At 38.8% G+C, this 20,519-nt stretch overlaps 1 protein-coding gene across 5 annotated transcripts in view; it reads left to right on the top strand.

The window, feature by feature from the left end:
* LOC126471447 (muscle calcium channel subunit alpha-1-like) overlaps window positions 1-20,519 on the top strand; it is an 876,499-nt gene that overhangs the window by 554,087 nt on the left and 301,893 nt on the right. For all 5 annotated transcript variants that reach the window (XM_050099633.1, XM_050099629.1, XM_050099632.1 and 2 more), the window contains exons 17-18: window positions 5,582-5,691; window positions 18,138-18,235. In XM_050099633.1, the coding sequence (XP_049955590.1) occupies window positions 5,582-5,691; window positions 18,138-18,235 (208 nt within the window). The remainder of the gene's footprint in view (window positions 1-5,581; window positions 5,692-18,137; window positions 18,236-20,519) is intronic.

Genomic DNA, 20,519 nt, shown 5'->3' with positions numbered 1-20,519 from the left:
GGATTCTGTCAGGCCTTGGAGCTTTGCTCAGTTTGATTTTAGCTGTTTCTCAACACAACTGACACAAACACTTTTTTCGCTCATCTTTTCAGTGGTACGAGGATTAAATATGGGCAAGTCTCCTGACTTTTCCTTTGTAAAGGAACATTTGAAAATGGAGTTAAGCATTTCAGCCTTTGATTTGCTACCCTCGGTTTAAATTCCTGTCTCATTTGTGACTGAACACTAATCTTGGTGCCAGTAACAACCTTTACATATGACCAGAATTTCGTTGGGTTTTGTGAAAGATCATTTGACAGTGTTCTGCTATGGTAGTCACTAAAGGCTTCATGCACTGCTCTTTTGACAGCCAAACATGTTTCATATGGCATATTGGTATCTGGAGCCCTGTGCTTTGTTTTGCACCTATTATGCAGTAGTCTCTGTTTCTTCATAAGTTTCTTCATAGTGACTGTACACCAAGGAAAGCTCTTCCATTATGAACTGTTCTACTGGGTATGTATCTGTCAAGTGATGGTCAACTATTCTTTTAAATTTGAGCGATAGTTTCTCTATAGTGGCAACTATTTATTCAGAACTGATACAAAAGAGTTACATGTTTACACCTGTTACTGTCCTTCAAGGTAGTCACCAGCATTGTGTAGAACCCATTGCCAGTGATGTGGAAGGTGTAGTATACAGTTAGCAGAGCCTGTTCTGTTGATGGTGCGAATGGAGCGGTCTAAAGTTATGGTGACTCTTGTGTATGACTGTGATTGTGTTATTCTAATGCATTATGTTCCTCCATGGCAGACCGTCAAAGCACAGTATTACTGTTTGTTTTTGGAGCATCATCTGTGACCTGCTTTGCAAAAGAAGTGGCGACACTTTCTGCACAACCCATCCATTATTTTGCACAACAATGCGTGGGCGCATACAACGCAAGCTATGGCTGCTCTGTTTGGTTGATGGGGCTGGGAAGTACTGTACCATACACCATACTCCCCAGACTTAAGGCATTGTGACCGAGTGAGGTGGCGCAGTGGTTAGACACTGGACTCGCATTTGGGAGGACGACGGTTCAATCCCGCGTCCGGCCATCCAGATTTAGATTTTCCGTGATTTCCCTAAATCGCTCCAAGCAAATGTCAGGATGGTTCCTTTGAAAGGGCACGGCCGACTTCCTTCCCCATCCTTCCCTAATCTGATGAGACCGATGACCTCACTGTCTGGTCTCCTTCTGAAAACAACCCCCAACCCCCTAAGTCATTGTGACTTTTATTTGATTTCGAAGATGAAGGAACCACTTCATGGCATTCACTTCACAACTGTTCCAGAGATTCAACAGGCAGTAGACCGCTCCTTTCATACCATCAACAGAACAGGCTCTGCTAATGGTATACTACACTTTCCACATTGCTGGCAACAGGTTCTACTCAATGCTAGTTACTACTTTGAAGGATATTAACAGCTGCAAGCAAGTAACTCTTTTTTATCGGTTTTGAATAAATAGTTGCCACTATTTAAGTTCCAACCCTCATACATGCTTCTGTTCATTGCTGTAAGTGTCAAATTTCTCACTGAGATACAATATTACTGCTTTTTTTATCCAGTGTGCTGAACACATATATCTTTCTACTTGCTTTAGTTGTCCTTTGTACTTTGGTAATCATTGTTGGCAAAACTGTGTCATGGTCACTGATACCAGTTTTGGTGTGGGCATCCTCAAATAGGTCAGGCTAATTTGTTGCCTTTAGATTCAATGTATTTCTGTCATGAGTGGGGTTCCAGGCTTTCTGTTCAAAATTGTTTTCAGAGAAGTTATTCAATAATGTCTTATCATGCCCACCACTAACAAAACTGTAATTTTCCCAATTCACTGTCAGATGATTAAAGCCTCCACCAGTGATTATAATATGATTGGGGAATTTATGTACAAGCAGCCTGAGGTTTTCACTAAAGTTTTCTGTTATATCAGGAGGTGAGTCTAGCTGGCAATAGAAGGATTCAATTACCTTTTTATGCCCACCCTCATACTGAGTCTTACCCAGTCAGTCTCGCATGCAGCTTCAATTTCTCTCTTGGTGGATTCAAGTTTCTTGTCTACTGCAACAAAGACACCATCTCCATTTCCATTAGCCTGTCCTTTTGATAAACCCAATTTTCCCCCAAAATTTCACTGCTATCAATTTCAGGTTTCAACCAGCTTTCTGTACCTAGCAGTATGTGAGATTCACTGCATTTCTGGAGCACTTCAAACTCTTGAACTTTGTTGTGAATGTTTCAGCACTTAAGTACTAGGATTTTAAAATTCTCACCTGTAGGGGACATTATTTTTGATTTTATAGTTATACTTCTTGGTCTCCTACAGCTGTCATTATCTGGACTGGATGGATAGTTGCTTAATCTTAAAAAGATCTTGTGTGCACCCCATGAACAGTGAGCTGCCTGGGTAGCAGCCTCTAATGTGTAGCACACATGTGACCCACTTAGGGTGACTCTACAGTTCTCAACCCTATGGTGAAAGTCCAGGAAGTCACAGCCTAGCTTGTCACAAGACCTCTAAAGTCTTTGGTTCAGCATTTTGCACTTGACTCAGAATCAGAGGACCTTTATCAGTTCTGGTGACAATGCTGCAAATTGTGTCACTGGAACTTTATGAGCAAGGCTGGTATTCTCAATGTGGAATGATTGAAGTATGTCCTCAGAGCCCAGACAACAGGCACCGTTTGCTCCAACATGCACCACAATCTGTTCCATCAATAGCTGCTGGAATAGCCTCTTCATCATGTTGAATGAGGCCTCCAGGCATGCACAATAAGTTTAATAAGGGACAAAGATAGTTTCCCCAAAACAGCCAGAGTGATTCCCATTGGCTCAGTTTCAGTGAAGACAGTGTCTTGAACTTGTAGGGGTGTTGGTATAACATACTGAGTCCTCCCTGATCCCTGACTAACATGTACAGGATGCCTAGATCTACCTTTGACATGCCACTCATAGTCAAGTGGATGAGTAATGATAGATCCCACATTTGCAGAGGAGACAGGACCCACAGGAGATGTTAGTACTGTATGTACCTTTGGTACCACAGGTGCATGACTGTTGCGACCTCTTCCAACCCACTGACTCACAGTAGCTGACAATCATTTGACAATAGTCAGGCGATTTCCAGCTATTTATGAACATCAACTAATTCATCTTGTGTTTGAGAACAGCAGTCACCATAAGGGTGCATATTGGTTGGTGCAATGTTTTACAGGACAATGAACAACTAACTTTAAACTAAGCCTGCTGATTATCTTTTAGCCTGCTGATTATCTTTTAGCCTGCTGATTATCTTTTAGCCTGCTGATTATCTTTTAGCCTGCTGATTATCTTTTAGCCTGCTGATTATCTTTTAGCCTGCTGATTATCTTTTAGCCTGCTGATTATCTTTTAGCCTGCTGATTATCTTTTAGCCTGCTGATTATCTTTTAGCCTGCTGATTATCTTTTAATCTGTTGAACTAAATTTTTTAACTAATGCCCTATAAGAGTTGAAGCAAATACACAAAACAAGATTTCTATTAAGGCAACAGAAAATCTGTGGTAAAATTGCTATTTTCCTTTAAAAAATTGAGGCTAATAATAGTCTGACAAACTTGAAAGTAGATCTAATTCACAATAAATGTAGGTAATATATACTCCTCTTGGAATGGAAAATTAAAAGTAATGCAATTTGTTAGTTACAATATCTGCTACAGTAACTAAATCACAAATACTGATTCAATACAGTGAATTAGTTTATGCACAGGACAATGGTAACTTCTGAAAATTCTCAAAAATGTACTTTTATTTGCACTTATCTACACTGAAATTCATGGTGATGTATTCATTGGCAGTTATTGTGTATCATAAGTGCTGACTTGTGATGAAATAAGTTAGCCTCAACTCGTGTAACTTACAAATTTTCAGAAATATAGTTTTGTAAGCATCCAACGATTCTAAAAAATAACCTATTTTTCTCATAATTATACAATGGAATTAGAGAACAGTTGTTTTGAACAAGGATACACCTACTGGTCTCAAGAAGTTTAATAAATCACAGAAACGTTTAAGCCTACTATTGACAATAACTGTATGAGTTGATAGCGGTACTTGCAAATGTTGAAAATTTCACAATATATCACGGCACAAATGAGTATTGATACAATCAATGAAAGATTATGTAAGAGTGATTCAAAAAGTAAAATTGTGAAATTCTAGAATTTTAAATCAGCACACAAATCTGGTACATGTGGTCTGGCACTGATATACACGATCTCTCAAAATCAATGAAAGACTTTTCAGATACTGTAATTTTTTACTGGTGCTGATAAAGGGATCTAACTTGGTCAAACTGCAAGCAGGCAGTATAATAGCTGAACTGACTTACCATTAGTTCACTGAAAAGAATGTAAGTCCGAAGTTCAAAAAAATCCATAATACCCACCTTTAAAGAAATAACATAGCACTTGAAATAGGTGTTAATTGTCACATGCTAGATATATATCTGTGCAAAAATTTCGTTTATGTACAACTCAATACTGTAATACAATGATATAATAAAACTGAATAACAAAATTATGGAAAGGATAGATTGCTTCTCACCATATAGAGGAGGCATTGAGTCGCAGACAGGCACAATGAAAAAGACTGCTAAAATATTAAGTGTTCTGATGAACTCCTCTTTCTGAAGTATAAATATAGTTTACATGCTAGCATCAAAAAAATGAGTAAAAATTTCCCGACAAGTTTTGCATTCTTATTCATGTTATTAACAACATGCTCAATAACAGACACTAGGGAATTCAAATTCTCCATAAATTTAAAAATAAATAACAACCAAGTCTACTTGAGTTTGATACTAAAAATTGCTTTAAATATTATATGCAGTAATTTTCTGAGTTAGATAAAAATCCATTTGTAGAATATGTAGATAATTCTTTTCCTTTAATGGTATTAATGCACACTGCAGCATGTAGAGAAAGCTTCAGTTTTGCAATTGGCAATAATGATGTATCATACAAAAGTGTGTTGCAACTGCTCTTTCTATTTACTGATGTATTCCTGGAATTTTTACAGTTCCTTGAAGACTTTGCTTTGTGTTATGATAAACAGATCATGGATTCTAAATGGTAATTTGCATTTGTGCTTAGTGTAGGCAATAAATTCATTTGTACATCTTCGTGCAAATAGAGTGGTTATTTTTAAGATAGTGTAGTACCAGGAGATCATTTTGAAATGTTGTTAGAGTGGTAGCTTATCTTTTCCACTGTTTAAATGTCCTGTTGTATCCTGCATGATGTGTCAACCATTAATCCAGGTGCCATCATCATTATCCCTTAACTTTCTGCTTTCTGTCTCATATTTTCCCATTCTTATCAAATATATTGATGGTACTTCTTTTGCTGCTGTAGAAAGTTGTCATTTTTGTTGTTCATATTGCTCCTGTGCATTGAAAATGTGTTCTGGCAAGAAATTATCACAAATGTATATTTATTTGGAAATAAAAGTAGATAATGACTGTCAGTGTTGTGAGAATCTAGTGATTTTCAAATGTGGGTATTTTCAATATATTTCAGGCTGAGAAACAGCAGAAATCTCACAGTGGATCCCCTTCTCGAGGAGATGAAAATGTAGACAGCAGAACAAGTGAAGAGGATCAGGATAGAGACAGAGATGGTACAGAAATGTAAGATAATCTAATGCTTATGCGAGAATAGCATAGAGTATTTTGCAAGACGTAGCAGTTCAGGTCTGTGAATACAGCTGAACAGTGTTTTGTGGTCAGAAATCTTTTTATGCAGAAATAACTATTTGTGACAGTTTTGTCTGGTATGTCTGCTACTTATTAATAATTAGTTGTGTGTTTCACTTTAATTTTCATATTGTCACAGAGTAGTTTAACTTAAAAATTTTCAAGTTCGTGGGAGTCTGTTCATTGTCCCATTGTAATCCATTTGACATTCATTGTAGTGTAAAGGTGAATGCCTCATAAGCCTACTCGAGAAGTTATTGTCACACAAGTTTAAACTGAGATGTTTCCTAATCTAAATAAGATCATGGTACAGTAACTGCTTGGGTAGTACATGTTCCATGGTTTTGTTATTACTTAATAAATTTGCTGAAATGAGATTTAAGTGAACTATTTTTGTTTACTATACCTTTTAATAATAGTTCACTTAATATGATACTTCATAAATGTTCATGTACAAAGAATAACTTTAAAATTAATTAACATGGTGGTTATTGATTATCTCGGATAAGCCGATGGTGATTATCCATACTCAATGTGCAGTATGATTTTTGTGGCTACAAAGTGCAAACATTTATTTTTGAAAAATGAAAGAGTTGTAACTATTTTATTATTTGTGAGTGGCATGTGACATAATGAGAAATAAGTACAGTAGAGTCCCGTTAATCCGAAATAATTGGGAGCAGACCTTGTTTGGAGTACCGATTTGTTTGGATTAGCTGGAATTACGGTGACAAGTTTGTAGAATAAAGTATACCAAGCAGATAAGTAGGTACACCATGGTAACAAATGGGAACAAGCGGGGGAACAATGGCTTACTCTCCCTTGTTGTTGTGCATTGTTGAGACCTTTGTAGTGTCTGAGATCAGTGCACTGCCAGTGGCTGGCAAAGTGCTTGATTATGTTAATTATTGATCGCTGGCATGCGTAACAGTTTTATTGTATTCGTTCAGGTGTAGTGGTGTACTTTTTTTTCATCATGAGTAAACGGAAACATACAATCTTAACTCTCAAAGAAAAACTGAATGCTTTGAAGTGGATAGACAATGATGAGAATGTATCTAAACAAGCAACAGAACTGGGTGTTGGTAAAGCAACCATTTGCCATTGGAAGAAGAACCGAGTGAAGTGTGAACAGTCCTGTGCAATGTCTTCAGGAAAAACACACGAAATTTGGCAGCCTTTGAAACAGTCTAAGTGCGATAAAGTAGATGAAGCTCTTTTCCTTTGGTTTACACAGGAAAGAGAAAGGGGAACTCACTCCTTTGAGTGGAGCAATGGTTCAGGAGAAAGCTGTTTACCTGAACAAGTTAATGAATGGTGATGAGTCTTTTAGTGCGAGTACGGGTTGGTTGGACAGATTCAAAAAAAGTGAAGGAGTCCGTCAGCTAACAATTACTGGAGAGAAGCTTTCTTCTGACTGTGATACAACAAAGGAATACTTGGGTGAGTTTGAAAAAATGATAAGAGAGGGAAACTTTTCTCCCCAACAAATTTATAATGCTGACGAGACTGGCCTTAATTTTAGGGCATTGCCAACAAAAAGCCTAGCATCAAAAGCAGAAGACTATGTTCCTGACCTTAAAATGTGCAAAGATCATGTGACTTTATTAGCAAGCAACAACACTGCTGGTAATCACAAGCTGCCTTTAATTCTGATTGGCAAATTTGTTAGGCCCAGAGCATTTAAAAACTGCAACATGAAGTCTCTGCCTGTTTATTATCACAACCAGAAAAAAGCAAGGAGGGATGGTAAGATGTTCAAAGAATGGTTTCATATCCAGGTTGTTCCCTCTGTTTGACAGTTTTCTAAGGAAACTCATTTGTCTCCCCATGCAATCCTTTTGATTGATAACATGCCGCCAGCCGGTGAGGCCGAGTGGTTCTAGGTGCTTCAGTCTGGAATCGTGCGGCCGCTATGGTCCCAGGTTCGAATCTTGCCTCAGGCATGGATGTGTGTGATGTCCTTAGGTTAGTTAGGTTTAAGTAGTTCTAAGTTCTAGGGGACTGCTGACCTCAGATGTTAAGTCCCATAGTGCTCAGAGCAATTTCAACCATTTTATAATGCACCATCTCACCCCAGCACTGAGGAATTATGTGATGGTGAAATTGTGGCAAAGTTATTGCAGCCAAATGTTACACCACTTCTACAGCCAGTGGACCAGGGCATACTGCAAACATTAGAACTGATTTACAGAAAACATTTTTAAAAATGCTGATCCAAGATGATAACATTCCTTTACTGGACAAAATAAAAAAGACCAATGTGAAGGATGTTGTTTATTGGGCCACTGAGGCATGGCAGAATATTTCAGAAAATACGCTGAGAAAATCATGGAGAAAACTGTGGACATCTCTTGAATTTCAGGACAACCTAGTTGAAAATGAAGAGGAAAATGTATTACAAATGATACAGACAATCCCTGTAGGTGAAGAAGCTAGTGAAGAAGATGTAGATGAGTGGATGGCAGCGGATGGGGCATGTGTTGAGAACCTTACTGACACTGAATTAGTTGCTGCTGTGACTCAACACCAGGAAGAAGTGGACTGCTATGACGGAAGTGACAATGAGCCTAAAAGCGGCAAAGGAGAGCTGGTGCCACACAATGACGCAGCAGAAGCCCTTCACCTCATGCTATGTTATTTGGAACAACAGTCCACTGCTACACCTGCTGATTTGATGTTTATGAGGTGATGGCGCAACTATGTGTCATATAACAGACTGTCTTCATTATGCCAGAAAACAATGATTGAGTTTTTGTCATCCAAAAAGGAGAGATAAAATGTCCACTGTATTTTAGTAAGTTTGACAGCTTTTCTTTGATTTTTATGCATTACTTAAACCTAATGTTTTCATCCCAATTTTTCTAATACATGTTTGCTGAGCTGTGTAAATTAAAATAGTGTCTATGTACAGCAGTTTACCGCACAGTTTTCCATACTTAGACTAACATTTCTGATGTTCAGATTAACCAAATGTTCAGATTACCGCAGTTCGGATTAGCGGGACTCTGCTGTACTTGCAAGTTACAGACTTCAGGACAGCACATACAGTGTTTAAATATTTCACAAGTGACTGAGTTAATCATAAGAAAATCATCTCTTCTCAGATTTTCAGTTTTAATTTTATGTAATAATATTTTGAAGAAAATTAAACTTTTGTTTCTTCTAAAAACATTTGTATTAGAACAGATGAAGAAATGCTCTTCTTAGGAATAATTTATATGATGAAAAATAGCTTTACATTACGCCTTTCCATCTCTCTGTACTATCACTGCACATGCATGGACACTGCTGGTGGCTCCATGTCCATGAATGTGCTGCTGTGCCTCTTATACATCCTTCAGTTGGTTTGAAAAACTGACTTCAGGTCCATAAACATATTACGATGTCTCATTCATTTCCCCCTCTCATGCATTCAGTATAGTGCCATTTGTATACTGGTGCATGTTTTAATGCTGCCAATGGTATTTTGCATTAGTCTTCACCACATCTATACAATTATGATGACAATGGAGCATTATACAAAGATGCAGCTCATGTGCAGGCAGGCCATTTGGAGCTCCGTTTTTGTGTACTGAAAGTGAAACTGTAATTTTACAACTATGAGAGGTAAAATGTGTATTCATGTTTCTTTTTGTTATTAAATATGGTGACATTCTGATCTAGTTGGGTATGCACTTTATGATAACTTCATAGTTTCTTAATCTATACCTATATTGCTACACTAACATTACAAAAGTGATGGGATACTTGCTAATGTTATGTCGGACCTCATTTGGCCTGGCATGGTGCAGCAAGTCAACATGGCATGGACCCAACAAGTCGTTGGAAGTCCACTACATTAATATTTGGACATGCTGCCTCTGTAGCCATCCATAATTGTGAAAGTGTTGTTGGTGCAGAATTTTGTGCATGAATTGATCTCTCAACCTGGGTGGCCAAATCGTTGTCTCAAATTGTCCAGAATGCTCTTCAAACCAATTGTGAACAATTGTGGCCCAGTGACATGGTGCATTGTCAGCCATAAAAATTCCATCATTGTTCGGGAACATTGCATCCATGAATGGCTGCAAATGGTCTCCAAGTAGCCAAACATTACCAGTGATTTGTTTGGTAGGACCAGAGGACCCAGTTTATTATATGTAAACACAGCACACACTATTTTGGAGCCACAAACAGCTTGCATAGTGCCTTGTTGACAACTTGGGTGCATGGCTTCATGGGGTCTGTGCCACACTCAAACCCTACCATCAGCTCTTACCAACTGAAATCAGGACTCATCTTACCAGGCCACATTTTCCAGTCATCTAGGATCCAACCAATATGGCCACAAGCCCAGGAGACATGCTGCAGGCCATATAATGCTATTAGAAAAGGCACTCACATTGGTCATCTGCTACCATTGCCCATTAATGCCAAATTTCACCACACTCATGTAACAGATACATTTGTGGTACATTCTAGATGTATTTCTGTAGTTATTTAACACAGTGTTGATTGCCTGTTAGCACTGAAAACTCTGCACATGTGCTGCTGCTCTTGGTTGTTAAGTGAAGGTCGTCAGCCACTTCATTGTCTGTGATGAGAGGTATTGCCTGAAATTTGGTATTCTTAACACACTCGTGATACTGTGGATCTCAGAACACTGAACTCTCTAACAATTTCTGAAATGGAATATCCTATGCGTCTAGCTCCAACTACTGTTCCATGTTCAAAGTCTGGTAATTCACGGTGTTTGGCCTTAATATTGTTGAAAACCTGTTCACATGCATCACATTTGGATATACATATTTAGCATCAGCAAAGCATCGCTGAGTTTGCTAGTAGTCTTATATCTACAGATTCTAAATTTATTTATAGTCCTTTGTGCACAAAGTCTTAATTTACCTATACTTTAATTAATATCACCTGTTCTGAATTTTGTTCATATTCACTATTTAATTTATATATTAGTTACTGTTGATTTTCCCCCTTCTTTGTCTTCCTCTTCTTCTACCACTACAACTTCTGCTGTTGCTTCTGCTGCTGCCATTGTTTCCTTATTCTAGAAAGAATGTTTGTATAATCACAGAAATGCCATGCTAAATGGTATATTGATAATTTTTACTTATGGACTGTCTGAAGATGCCATGCTAAACATTTTGTTTAAATCTGCTAAATACACACTCAGTAAGAATATCTGATTATTTGCATCTCTAAACCTGAACATCACATCTGTTTGAAGCACATGATAAATAAAAAAATAACCTGTGTTAGGAAATTGTTGTATCTGTTGATTCCTTGCAGTGTATGGAGAGAGACCTGGCGCTGGTAGATTCCTGCAGTATGTACACTCCGTATCCCCAAGTATCTCGCTACTTCAGGAATACATTCAGTAAAACTACAGAAATTTTCTGCAGGCACACAGAGGTCCCACAAGTGAATTTGACTAGAGTTCAGAAGATCAGTTTCCAGTGCCCACACCATGCTTCTAGTGGACAACCATCATTCCTTTTTGTTCCCCCATGCCCCCCCCCCCCCCCACCCCTCCCCCACCCACCATCCTCTTCACACCCCTCACCCTCTTTGCACCCCCCATCTTCCTCTTTGCAGCCCGCCTTTGTCTTCCTCTTTGCGGCCCCACCTATGTCATCCTCTTTGCAGCCCCACTTTTGTGGCTCTGTTTTTGTTTTGTTTTTCTCATGTGCTCCTAGACCCCACATATCTCCTCAGTATCTGTCTATTATAGGGTAAACAGCGTACATGTTCTAATATAAAACATGTACTAATTTGTCCTCTTTGTTTGAAAGAACATGTATGCCATGTTAGATTAAAATATATAGAGCTCAGTTCTAAAGAAGAAATGGAAATTTTATGGCAAAATCTGTTGTACCTTTTTATTTTCATAACAGTGAACTTCATTTGTGTATTCTAGAGATCAGAAATACGGCAATTATGAGCCTAATTGTTGAGGTTTGCAGACATTAGAAACATTACTGTTATGTCAGTCTTATACTGATTACCTTCCTTTTCACTACAATTCTGCAAGTTTGATGAGTCTGGAATGGTAGCACTGCAGTTGCTTCTTACTTGTTGAATCATTCCCCCTTCCTGAAGCATGTAGGAAGTCAAAGCTAATCATGACTTAATACTGATGTTTAGTGTATGATCTTTCTGTTATTGAGCAGCACTGACAGGGTGAAAATGACTGACTGTCAGATTCAGACGGTCGCTAATAGTGAGAGTTTTGTGGGATTTGTGGAGGGTCTAAAACAAAAATGTGCTGCATTGTGTACAATTGCAACATGTTCCATGAGGGAAAGAGTGATGTATGGAAAGAGTTCCTTGCTTTAGACCGTGCCGTGGATGAAAAATGTACAAAGTTCATCCCGTGCAATCAAAATGGTTGCATTCTTGTTTATTCCACCTCCACTATCAGAAAACATATGTGCTCCAGCGAACAAAAACAGGATACCGAGCGATTTCACTCTTATGTTACTGCAACTAAAATGCATGCAGCTTTATTTTAGTAATTAACCACAATTTGGAGAATACCCTTCATCGTCATGTCCTGTTCTCTTGTACTGCCATCACAGACTTAATAATGTGTTTAAAGTGTGTGTTTGTGTCATCATAATTATTGGACATTCTTTATATAGAGATTAAAAATTAAAATAAATTTACAGCAGTCTTCAAAATGGTTTTATCCATAGACATACATAAATAGAGTGCAAAAATGTAACAGGACATAGAGAATGCTTCACTGAACAATTTTGAGGTAGAGTACCTGGGGTCAAACAAGCCAGCTTAAGGAGATATGGAAGTAAACTTGTGTACCGCTTTGTCTAGCATTACTATTTTTCACCTTATTTACAACTAACATGCGTACAAGTATATGCATACTGTGCGGTTTATTTATATATACATTCTTTATTTCCTGCAAGGAAATATGGACAATGAGTCTGATTACTAGGAAGTCATGACGCATGTTTTGTTTACTTTACTTGTCCATAAGGTGGCTCTATAGCATTGTATTTACATTGACTCATGGCAGAATGTGCTACAAATCAATGACAGATGTATTCATTACTCAATGTTATTCAGACACGTACACTAAAATATGATGGGGAAGTACCAGTATAGCTTTGCAGAAATCACTGACATGCACTTTGTGTATGGGGAAATATGTTGAATGCTCTCTCTGCTGAGAGGCTATACAGGGAACAATTTACTAACAGGCATCATCCGTCATGACAAGTGTTTATTTCTCTTGATTGATGAATGCAGGAGACTGGTTCATTGGAAATAAGAAACAGGTACCTGGCAACATGAGGACCACTCGCCCACCTGATTTTGAAGAGGTGGTGCTGGAATGTGTTGCAGGGGACCCCACTACATGTACTAAAAATGGGCACTGTATGCACTAGTATGTGGCCAGTACTTGACGAACAACAATTACACCCACATCACCCCCAACAATTCCGTGCAATACATGTGACACTTCGAACCAAGGATCACATTGTGTCAGTAGTTGCTCCAATGATCAATTGATCAACCAGATTTTCTCCAAATCGTGCTATTTACTGATGGGGCCTCATCTGATCGTGATGGTATTTCACATAGAAGGAATAGCTATGCTTAGGATGAGGAAAAGTCTCATGCTGTTGTTGAGTCATGCCATCAAGTACATTTTGCTGTGAATATCTGGGCTGGCACTGTAGGTGACATTCTCATTTTGCCATACCTTTCTACCTGGCCATCTAAATGGCAATGTGTACTTGAGGTTCATGCAAAGGTTCATGTTGTTGGAGAATGTACACTTGGCTGTTGGTGAGAGGATGTGGATTCAACATGATGGTCCACTGCTTCACTTTAGTGTGGATGTTAGCAACAATTTCAGTGCTGTATTTCCTGGTTGCTGGATCGGAAGGGGAGGTAGTACTCCATGGGCATGTCTAAAGTCACTTGTGAATGGGATCCCAGTGGATACACAGATGGAACTAGTTGGCGGAATTGTAGCTGCCTGTGATGTGACTCAAAACACACCAGGGATATTTGTCAGGGTGCATCAGAATCTTGTTCACTGATGTCATGCTTGCATTGAGGTTGATAGCCATCAGTTCAGCACATTTTGTAATATACAGTTCAAATGGTATGTTCACTGTGTCAGTAATGGTCTTTGCAGTTAGCTGTAAGTAACGTAAATAAAAAATATACAGTTATATGATTTTATTCCCATTATCTCATTAAGCTGGCTTCTCTGTCCCCAGGTTCCCTACCTGAAATCGTTCAGTGGAGCGTCCTCTATGTCCTGTTAAATTTTTGCATGCTCTTATGGTAAAATCCTTTATACGACACAAGCGCATGCGTGCACGTGTGCGCCACCCCCCCCCACCCCCCCCCCTACACACACACACACACACACGCATTCATTTTAATTGAACACATTGAAATATTTTGAAAATTACACATCAGATCAAAGAAAGTTATAATTCCAATTTGTTTGTCTTAGAGGGGGATATCCAGTGATTACCACACTCGACACCCTACCCCATCCCATGCATAGGCAGTGGGGGGCAACTTTGAAATCTCCAATGGCAACCCCCATTTTTTTTGTTGCAGACTATGATTCTATGCCAGAATCTGGATACATTTTATGTGAAGCATTTTCTTTGTTTTGCCACAGGTTGCACTGTAATCGGAGGAATAGAAATGGGTACACAATCATAATTTATGACATGCTGCTCAGTGGCCCTTGAATATCCAATGGTTTTTGGGATTGCACCTCCATGCTGCAAGGGTAGGACAGGCTAGTACTTCATAATTTCTAATTGGAAACCCCATTCACAATATTGTATTTCTCTGACATATTGAACAGGGATCTACCCGATGCACCACTGTGGCAGTGGCTCGAGGCAAATGCTACTCTACTTTCCCAATTAGAGTAAGTGTTCAAACATCATACGGCCAACTTCAGTACACTTAGTAATCCAGTTTTCAAATGACTGTACAGAGGACAGAAGAATATCTGTGGGAATGTCAGCACAGGCATTTCTGATGTGATCAACCATATCTTCATAGCCTGTTGGCACTTGCTGGTACACCTTATCTTTTAAATATCCCCACAGAAAGAAATCTGGTGATATCAAACTTGGTGACCTTGTGGGCCAATTAATAGCGCCACAACTGCCAATCCACCAACCAGTGTAAACACATTTCAATACCTCACGTGCTTCAATTGTACACAAGTCAAAAAAACATTTTGCATCACCCCGGTTCCCGGAACTCCTGAAGATATACGTTGACTGTGGATATTGTATCACAGACACAGTCCCTTTGACTGTTCAGAGATGTCACTAAACCCTCCCAAAGATGTTAACAACGATGTATGAGCAGGGTGTATTAGACAGAGGGGATCCGACAGCTGATCAGTTCCAGTCATTCCACCAGAAAGGAGGTACACAGCTCGTATTGTCTGTAATTCCACTATGCCTAGATGGTCAATGCTGCAGTTTGATCATATCTGCAGCAAGGGCTCTCAACAAGGGAAGTGTCCAGGTGTCTCGAAGTGAACCAAAGCATTGTTGTTCAGACATGGAGAAGATACAGAGAGACAAGAACTGTTGTGACATGCCTCGCTCAGGCCGCCCAAGGGCTACTACTGTAGTGGATGACCGCTACCGGACAACAATGCCATCATGTTGAATAATGCTTTTCGTGCACCTGCAGGACATCGTGTTACGACTCAAACTGTGCGCAATAGGCTGCATGATGCGCAACTTCACTCCCAATATTCATGGTGATGTCCATCTTTACAACCACAACACCATGCAGCACAGTACAGATGGGTCCAACAACATGTTGATGGACCTCTCAGGATTGGCATCACGTTCTCTTCACCGATGAGTGTTGCATATGCCTTCAACCAAAAAATTGTGGGAGACATGTGGAGGCAGCCCAGTCTGGCTGAGTGACTTGACACATCGTCCAGCAAGTGCAGCAAGGTGGAGGTTCTCCGCTGTTTTGGGATGGCATTATGTGGGCCCGACGTATGCCGCTGGTGGTCATGGAAGGTGTTGTAACGGCTGTACGATACGTGAATGCCATCCTCCAACTGATAGTGCAATCATATCGTCAGCATATTGGTGAGGCATTCTTCTTCATGGATGTCAATTTGTACCCCCATCACGCACATCTTGTGAATGACTTTCTTCTGGATAACAACATCACTTGACTAGAGTGGCCAGCATGTTCTCCAGACATGAACCCTGTTGAACATGCCTGGGATAGATTGAAAAGGGCTGTTTATGGACGACGTAACCCACCAATCACTCTGAGGGATCTATGCTGAATCGCCGTTGAGGAGTGGGACAATCTGGACCAACAGTGGTATGATGAGCTTGTGGATAGTATACCATGATGAATATAGGCTTGCATCAATGAAAGAGGACATGCTACTGGGTATTAGAGGTATCGGTGTGTACAGCAATCTGGACCACCATTTCTGATGGTCTCGCTGCATGGTGGTACAACATGCAAAGTGTGGTTTTCATGAGCAATAAAAAGGGCGGAAATGATGATGATGTTGATCTCTATTCCAATTTTCTGTACAGGTTCCAGTACTCTCGGAACTGATGTGATGCAAAACTTTTTTTGATGTGTGTATAATGCACAGGGCAGCCATCATGCTGAAACCATATATGTTGTTGAATGTCCAGGGCAACATCCTGCACTAATACCAATAGTTCCTGTTCCAAAAATGTTTAATATTTGCAACCATTCAATGTGCTGTTGATAAAATGTGGATGGATGAGTTTGTTCCCCATGATGCCACACCATACATTAACTGACCAAGGACATTGATGGTTAGTTTGCCATAACCAGTGGGGATTCACTGCACTCCAGTAATGCATGTTATGCTGATTAATGTTACTATGGTTTGTGAATGTAGACTTATTGGAAAATAGTACCTTGGTAAATAATGTGAGTGTCATTTGCATTTCTTGACATGCCCATTCACAAAACACTATCTGGCTGTAGAGATCAGGACCATGAAGTTGGTGATGCAGCGACACATGGTATGGATGATACTTATGATGACACAGTTATTGTGACAGTACTACCCACAGACATGACAGAATCATGGTGTAACTGCCAGGTGCTTTTCCATGAGGTGTGGTGCACTGCTGCTAGTACAGCAATTCCATTAGCTTCTCCTGTAGCATGTTTGCTTCATTTCCTTTTCCCAGTCTGCACACTGCCATAAGACATAAAGGCATTCACAACCTTGTAAAATAACAAATGAGAGTGAACGTTCTCTCAAAAATGATCAGTATAGAAGGTAACAGCAGCCTCAACATTTCTGCTACAGTCTCTGTAAATCAGGATCATTTCAGATTTTGCTTCTGTGGTTGCAATATTCATCATCCACTTGCACATCTTTTCTCCAAATGATAGGTAGATGTGCAGGCAATAAATACTGCAAATATGGTAATGTTTAGAGCTGCTATCTGTTCTATATCTGCTTGATGCATGAGCTCTGGTTGCATTGTACTGCCTGTTATGATACATCGTAGTTCAATACATGGCCATAGTGGTGCATTGAATAGTCCCCTGTTCGATATGTTGGAGGAATACAACATTGTGAACGGGGTTTCCAATTAGAAGTTATGAAATACTGGCCAGTCCTACCCTACAGCATGGATTCCCATGTAGCATTGGCTATTCACGGTCCATTGAGTAGCATGTCATAAATTACCCATTTCTATTCCTCTGATTTCAGCGCCATCTGTGACAAAATGAAGAAAATGCTTCAGACAAAACATTCATAGATTTTTCCACAGAATTATAATCTGCAATATAAAGTATGGATTCCCATTGAATATTTCAAAGTTGTCCCTCACCACCCATGCATGAGTGGATGTCTGTCCCCCTTTGAAACAAACAAATTGAAATAATGAATTTTTTTATCTGGTGTGTAGTTTTTGAAATATTTCAATGTCTTCAAGTAAAATGAACACTTTGTGTAATAATCGACATGCCTAAGATTTGCTTATATAGTGGCAATGCTGCGAGTACTCGGTTTGACTTATGTACTGGTGTACTTGTTCTCCTTTCTGCAGTGGCTCAATCCACTTGTACTGGACAACAAAGTCAAGTGATGAGTTTTCATTTAAATGGGCAATGTCATAGACTGGGGAACTGAGTCTGTGATTATATGTAGACAATGAGTTCAGAGGCACCATCATAGGACCTATTAGCAAGTCTGAAGTGACTTTATGGAGCTTATTTCTGATTCTAGTATACTCCTATTTATTACTTCCTGTTACGATTTTTTAAATTACTGTAGTGCATTGTAAAGCTATGTATTTATTAAGATTTTAAAAAATCTTCGGTTTCAGATCAGAAAAAGATGAAGAATTAGGAAGTCATAGTAGAGTTCAGTTAGAAATAGGTGATACAGAAGATTATGGTTATGACGGGCAGAATGACAATCAAGGTAAGGATACCTTCAATAGAAACTGCTTTGTAATTAGAATATATGATATGGAAATAGTTGTAAGTATTATTATACTCGTAACTTGTAGGTCAAACATTTCGTACTGTCTCTGGCACATGTTGTACATGGAACAGCAGACCTTTTACAAGTAACGCAGAACAGATTTAATGACTGTAATTTCCAATTTCCCTCCATCTTCACTTTGATGCCTGTGAATTAATACACAAGAGCAACAAATTCTACATTCTGGGTTACAATTAAGCCATAGTAAAACTGTATCGATACCACACACTTTAGTTGACTTGTACTATTAAAATCACTATTTTGCTGATGGTGTTCATGTCAATGAAATTTTATTTTTGGGCATGCCAGTACATAGTGTAATAACATAACTCAAGAGGTAACTTAAAGTGGAGAATAGATTTGTTTATTCATTTATTAAAGTAATGGAGCTGTATGTTTCACTCAAATGATTAAAAAAAAATCCATGTTTTGAATGGCATTTTCTCATGAAAATTCATCCAAAGTAGGTGATGAAAATGAAGGAACAAGCTCCTTAAAAACCAGCAGTTGAGAATGGGTGGTTGACATTAGAGAGGGTTATAATTCACTTTAAGGTGATACATGTGTCAGATGATCCAAAACTGCAACCGCCAAAGGAACTAACATGAAGTACACAAAGAGGTGATGGCTGATTGGAGATTGAAATATTTTACATGAATAACTGACTGACATACCAATTCATGTCAAATGTGTTCTGCATTTTTGATATTCTGAGCAATAACAAATACAATAAATTTTTACTTTGTTAGATGTAATTCTACTAGAAATGAAAGAGCATCCAAATGTGATGGAAGATACTAGGCCCACACCAACAAAGATGAAGCCAATTTCAGCCACAGGAACGTTATTGCCAATGTTTCTAGGTGCAAAAGGAATTGTTATTACTGATTACTATGGAAAATTTACAAGTGCAGGAATTGATATTGGATAGTCAGTGATTGAAAGGGTTTGAAATATCTGATGCTCTAGTCATAACATAATGAAGGGAATGGTACATTATACATGCATATTTGACTGTGAGAAATATTTGCACAAAATAAGTGCTAAATTTGTAAAAAGCTTGATCAAAATCAAATTTAGCAGCAAATTTTGGCTCTTTTTCTTAAATAATCTAATTAATTTTGTAAGGTGATTTGTTATGATGAATGAGATATGAGTCCTGTACCTCATACCATAAATAAAATAACTCTCTATACAGTGGATGGAAGCTGACAGCCCTGCACTAAAAAAATTTAGAGTGCTGAAAATGTTATAATTTTTATTTTATTTCAAAAGGTATTATTTACATTGATTGCCTCAGAAGGGGTAAAATAATATTTGGTGTGTATTACAGAGCAAATTTGAATAATCTTCTTGATGAATATGTAATATGGGGCCTAGGTGTTGATTGAAAACCATGCATGATCAGGAAAATGCACACGAAGCTACTTTGAAAAACTGATGGCTGTATTAAATGTTAGAACATCACATCATCACCATTTACCAATTTTATCTTAAATTTGCAGAACCACCATTTAATTTATGTATATGAGAGAGAGAGAGAGAGAGAGAGAGAGAGAGAGAGAGAGAGAGAGAGAGAGAGAGAGAGAGGGTGGGGGTGGGGGCCGGGGAGGAACCAGATATAATGTAATTTCATATGACTTCGATTGTATTACCATTAAAGTAATTTAAAATTTGTTTCCATTATATACAGAGTGATTTGTGTTAATATGGGACTTAACTTCTGAGGTCATGAGTCCCCTAGAACTTAGAACTACTTAAACCTAACTAACCTAAGGACATCACAAACATCCATGCCTGAGGCAGGATTCGAACCTGCGACCGTAGCGGTCACGCGGTTCCAAACTGAAGCGCCTAGAACCGCATGGCCACACCGGGCGGCTCATGTACATGCAACTGAGACAAATAATTAATACACATTTTATGCCTATAGCTCATTTACTGGTCGTGGTGCAGTGTAGATGCTTATACTTATCTAATTGTGAAGCAATATGGTAGGTTTTTGTTGTACTGTACTTTGAAATTAACCAGCGGAGACCACAAGACAGGTAAATATCGCCACAATTGTCTAATGAAATGCAAAAAAACACTACCTGCCAGACACAAGACTCAAACCCTAAGTCTGACACGCAAAAGTGATGCACATAAGCCTTTAGCCATATCAATGTGACTACCTGACTCAGGTTTCAATGATCAGGTACGACCAACCAGTAGGCTCCAC

Source organism: Schistocerca serialis, chromosome 3 (assembly GCF_023864345.2).
Source record: "Schistocerca serialis cubense isolate TAMUIC-IGC-003099 chromosome 3, iqSchSeri2.2, whole genome shotgun sequence".
In the NCBI taxonomy this organism is placed as follows: domain Eukaryota; kingdom Metazoa; phylum Arthropoda; class Insecta; order Orthoptera; family Acrididae; genus Schistocerca; species Schistocerca serialis.
The sequence above is the reverse complement of the archived record's forward strand: the minus strand, read 5'-3'. Positions and strand labels throughout refer to the sequence as shown.